The sequence below is a fragment of the Alosa pseudoharengus genome, unplaced genomic scaffold (assembly GCF_046254945.1).
Source record: "Alosa pseudoharengus isolate Yale_2024_CS ecotype anadromous, Long Island Sound unplaced genomic scaffold, YU_APseudo_1.1 YU_APseudo_1.1_scf_73, whole genome shotgun sequence".
In the NCBI taxonomy this organism is placed as follows: domain Eukaryota; kingdom Metazoa; phylum Chordata; class Actinopteri; order Clupeiformes; family Clupeidae; genus Alosa; species Alosa pseudoharengus.
The window spans coordinates 156,872-162,380 of NW_027468863.1; the positions used below are offsets into that span (position 1 = coordinate 156,872).

At 39.8% G+C, this 5,509-nt stretch overlaps 1 protein-coding gene across 1 annotated transcript; it reads right to left on the reverse strand.

The window, feature by feature from the left end:
* Positions 1-1,382: 1,382 nt before the first annotated feature.
* On the reverse strand, positions 1,383-4,087 carry LOC143111231 (uncharacterized). The gene is made up of 8 exons (XM_076273427.1): positions 3,894-4,087; positions 3,357-3,474; positions 3,160-3,251; positions 2,973-3,084; positions 2,656-2,745; positions 2,142-2,318; positions 1,878-2,030; positions 1,383-1,635 (listed from the first exon to the last, which is right to left on the reverse strand). The coding sequence occupies exons 1-8, from the start codon at positions 4,071-4,073 to the stop codon at positions 1,529-1,531; spliced, it is 1,029 nt and encodes a 342-aa protein (XP_076129542.1). The 5' UTR covers positions 4,074-4,087; the 3' UTR covers positions 1,383-1,528.
* Positions 4,088-5,509: the final 1,422 nt, after the last annotated feature.

The following is a 5,509-nucleotide window of genomic DNA, read 5'->3' on the forward strand; positions in this document are numbered from 1 at the left end:
AGCCTGCAAACGGAGGACAAGATGTTTGGGCATTTTATTGTATTTTGCACCAGGAAGTGTTAACTTGGATCATGTTAAAGTGTGGTTGTGCAAACTGTAAATTTAATCAGGTCGCGAGGTCTGACTCACCGTCAGTTTGACTGTTTTCTTAGTGATAATGGCATTCTGTCTGGCTTACCATACCACGCTGTAGTACGGTGGTTAAGCCGAGGTGCCGTACTTAAGCGTTTCTTTGAACTACGAGAGGAAATTGGACAGTTCTTGGAGAAAAAAGGCAGACCAGTAGCAATTTAAATGCCCGGAATGGGTGCAGGATCTGGCCTTTATGGTGGATAGCCTATTACACAGCACCACCACCTAGCCTACAAAATTATTTGATCTGATGTAACCTAATCGTATCAGTTGATCGTATTGCTCATGCACTGCTAACTTATGTTTGTTAAATTCATTTTATTTTTCATACATTTGCACATTTACATTTTTAAGGCAGGATGTTAACTTTCTTCATAGCTCCCACTTGAGTTTATTGTGGTGAGTTGGTTCAGGTGGTCAGATGTAAAAATGTAGGCCTATCCACTCAACTATAAAAATAAACCAGTTGTTTATGAGAGTGAAATGCATTTTATTTCCATTTCATTGGCCTCTCTGGATAAATGTGTAATAATCTAATATATCCCTTGTGATTATGTAGGCTACAAATTTTTATTATTGATTGAATTGACATTATTGTTTTTATTATTGCCTTTCCCCTTTTTTACATTGCTTTTTTATTAGGCTATTGATTGAATTGATATTATTGTGTACTACAACTATTCTCCTTACTATATTTGACCTAGATTTTAATCTGTTCCCTGTTCATTTTTAAATATTATTATGTTGTTTTGTATTTATATGTCGCTTTGGACAAAGGCGTCTGCTAAATCCATAACCATAACCATAACCATAATATGAGCTGTTAATATGAACTTTAAACACTTGCCAATTACGCCATGCCAGTGTCTGGATACAAAGTCAAAGTAGCAAAGTCTGGTATTACCAGGCTTTATCACCCGGTGGAGTGGAATACTGATTTCTGATTGGCTGAAAGGGTGTGCGTTATTTCTGAATAACCTATGAAGTAGATCTGTCAAAAAAGTCTCATCTTTGTTCTATACCGATAGTCTTTGAATGGTGACCCTAGCGACCATAGTAAACGACAGTTAAACCTAGTAACATTTGAATCAGCTGATACTAGCGATAACCACAGCTGATACTAGCGATAAAGTTACAGTAGTACAGCAACTGAACATATTTATTTAACAGAGCTGCACATTTTATTATTTTTAAATTGGCATCTCTTCTGTTCACGTGTGAGTTGCAACCAGGTGATAAGCGGAGGCAACGTCGGCCGTTATGCCTTAAATAGTTTAACACCTACACCTTACCAACACACCCCCTCTTCCTCCTCATCCTCACTGGTCTCTGGATCCTCGCTTGTGTCAGGATCTTCAGCCTCTTCAAGATCCTCTGCAGACAACAGGAAGGATCCCTAAGGCCCTAAAACAGCCCTGTAATTGTGGATGCTGTTTCTTAGGATCTCAGCAATTTCACTGTGGCGTCCACGGCAAAGACCAGAGAGGCCCTCATTTTGAGTGTCTGCAAGTGGGTGAATAAGAATAACAAAATGTACATCAAATAAAAAGCTATTTTGCTACTTTAGAAATAAACACAAAGAAGGATAAATACCCTTGTAATATCCTATGAGCTTCCATCCCTTAAAAATATTACATACACTTAATAATATTACAACCTAAGTAAAATCTTTTTTGAAAGATTTAGAAAAAGACCATCAAAATATTGTCATTTGTTAAGGTTGTGTCTGTAGATCATAAACCTACCTTCTGCTGAAATTATACTTTGCAGAGATCCCATCAATTTCTGCATCCAGGAGCAGTGTTGGGCCATCTCTTTTACCAGGATGGTCTTCTCCTCCTCCAACCTCATCCTCCGCATTATTGACTGGAAAACCCGGATTTTGTCTTCAATTCTGGCTAAAAGACATACAACTCCCAAGTTACAAGCGTGAAGTATAGCACCAACCAATAATCAGCCTAGAGCCTACTTTTGTACTACAAATCCAAAAACAGGTTGCACTCCCTTACCACTTCCATGAACCTCCCATGGCCACGCGAGACACTCTCCAGATAGGGACAGCTCAACCTCATTGAGGTTAATTTCCACAGCGGGCTCTTTCGAGTTATATTCTGTTATGTCCCTTAAAAGCAGTTTTTTGCTCTCGGCAATTTTCTGTCTGATCCGGTGACTGAGCTTTCCACTGTCTGAGAAATTAAAAGAATGAGGGCAAGTTGTGACAGCCTGGCCATGACGCACTTCCGCTCAATTATCATTTCCATACAGCGATGATCTATATTTAATCCCAATGAGTTCTATGCTGACTAATCATCAAAGGGGGATTTATGAATGCAGAGAGAATGCTATCATTTAAGGCCAGCTATGAGTGAAGGAGTCATTCTATGTTTTTAAAGTGAAACATCAAGTAATAACAGCAAGTAGTACCCTATGTCCAGACACTCTGTATGAACCTTGTAGAACAAAGCTCTGGTCTATTCCCAGGCCAAAGTTTTACACAACTACACCTAATCATCATAGACATACCATTCTGTCGGTAGAGAGTGAGTTTCTTTTGCCTCAAGTTCAGGTAACGCCCCTCTATGGCCTGCTCTAGCTGTGATGTACCCATTCTATCTGTGAATATGAAATATTTATAGTGTTGTGCAGGCAAATTTCACAATGCCACTTCATTGAGAAAATATGAAAGGATTTAGGTGCGATTTTAAGGGTTAAAACATCTTCATAGCAAGATTATCAGATTCTCCTGTGCATCATTACTATGAATAAATCCAATGATCCAATCTAGAAAGACTTTACATTGGGAGAACAAAAGGGAAGGCTGTTTTCTGTTCCACGCTTACCACTGGCTGCCCATTCCCTCACATCAGCAACCAACGCTGTTTCATCTGTGCACCCCAAGGATTGCTTCTCCTCTTCCTGTTTTTCTATAGCCGCCAGAAGCATCTTGCAAGTCTGATAATAGTAACACAACAAAATCGCAAAAAGGGTTCCAAAAAAGATAACAACAGCCTGTTAAATGATACTCACCTTCACATATCTGGCACACAATGTGTGGTGTAAGCCCAGGGTTTTCTTTTTGTTCCATGCTATGGCATGGACCGTCAGCATGTCCACACGTACTGTTGAGAGAAAATGTATAAAGCCACAGTTATACAACAATTGCCCAAGAAAACCAACAATTGCCCCAAAAAAAACAAAAAACATTGAGGGTAAGTAACAGTCACCTCCTTTCGTCATGTACTTCGTAGTTAGGGCACAGCGGGAGAGGTAGCTGTTGACTTGCTCTACCTCTTCTCCCACTGTTGCACCAGCTCCTTCTAAGTTCTTTCCACTCCATGTCACCTACATACATCAATGGAACCATACAACACTTCCTTTGACACAAGCTGAAATTAATTAATATTTCTGTACATACAGACCAGCGGTCTCCAACCATTTTACCTCCTAGACTTACTTTGACAAAATCAATTTGGCCAAGAGCTACTCCACTACTACTATCCATTGGAATTACAGATAGTCCTGGAGATAAATGTTGCATCTCTAACCATGTAACTCACTTAGAGTGCAATGCAAACAGTCATCTAAAGTGTACCTTTATTTTCCATAGATATATTCCATAGTACTTGGTGTTGTGACTTGTCTTATTAAATATGTTTATATTTACTTTGAGTTGTTGAATAGATACTACTAACCAGGTGGCGAGCTACCTGTTGGAGACCCCAGATATAGACAATATTAAGAAAAGGAAGCGATGAACCTACCTCACACTTGGTGGAGTGTGCTTGTGCATGCATGACACTCAAGAACGGCCTTACAGTGGTAAGAGGTTTCAGGTGTGGGAGGCTGTTGGCAGCTTTATTTAAGTACGGCCAGTATTTGCACACCACGTCCATTGCCAGGAATGTGGGTTTGCAGCACATCAATTCCTTATGAAGATACATAGGGTATGCAAATATTTCTCCTGCGGATGAATTGTTATGTATGATTAAATATTTTATTTTAAATGCAATTATAGCCCTTGTATAGTTTTACCACCACAAAAGTAATCCAATATTACTGCTTCACAACACACTGTCTGCACTGCAGAAAAAAATCGACAGTGTCTGATATACGGTAGTTGGATTTCCATAATAGATGAGTTTCTCATTACTGTGGCAGTTCTAAATGTTACCTCTGTACATGTTAAGGGATTTCAAGAGGAAGCCATGTCGACAGACTGCAACCTCCATGCCTTCCTCGTCCAATTTAGTGGTCCTCCTTGAGGTCTCCCTCGCTGCCAGGAAAGAGGAGCGGCCACATGTGCCCTGTCCACGTGTCTATGAAGAATCAGAAAGCAAAATGAGAACAAATTCCAAAAACTGTGTGCAGTCACTTCTCAATGTATTTAATGACACAAACAATGAAAACGTGCCTGTTTCCCCGCTTGCTGTATACCAGCAACATATTCAGAAACAGATGAGTCCTCCGCCACAAAGACACCCTCAAAATATGGTGGGTCAGCACTGTTGAAGAAAAAATATTGTGCAGCTTAAGCTGGAAACAGAAAATAAAATGTATAATGCATGGCAATAGAAACCTACATCTACTGAAGTCACTGCAAGAAAAGCAAGAAATTGAACATTCTACAAAACTCTTATCAACTGTACCTAGTCAGTCCAAATTTCAAAGAGGTCATTGCCATGAGAGAAGTAGGCCAAGCTATTTACATGACTAAGAATTTCCCCAAGGGCAACCTGAACATTTCTACGTAAAGTAGTTATTCGCACGCACACACACACACACACACACAAAGTATATCTACATATAAAATATTTTTCAATAGATGGCAAAATCACCTTCCTTTTCGAAGAAACCTGTAGAGTTTCCTATTACCATCCACTGACACAGCAAGCATCTCGGGTGAACAGGCAGGGCAGCTTAAAGGTGTTCCACAGGACAGCTGATCCTCTTCGAAGCGGCAATAGCTGTACTCCAGAAAGCTTCGCTGAAGAGTGTCCCCACACACAGGTCCTGACTGAAAGAGGTATTCAATTAATAGCTTTTCACATGTCTGCAAATGTGAAGACAAATATATGAAATATGGTAAACACATACCCTTCCACCACATCTTGTTCGATGTTCAAGGAGCTTGACAAAAGCCTGTCTAGACAGGGTTGGGGCTATAACTTTAAGCTCCTGGAACGTACTAAAAACATCGAAAGTGTACAATGTGTACTCACAATTGAGTACCGGCAAAACACATTCTACACACACACAAAAAAAAAAGAAATTGGTATAAAGTACTTACACAATTTACTTACAAAAGTACCAACAAACAGTGCACAACTACTCTTGTATGTACTTACGTTGCTCCTGTATACGATGGTCAACATCTTCC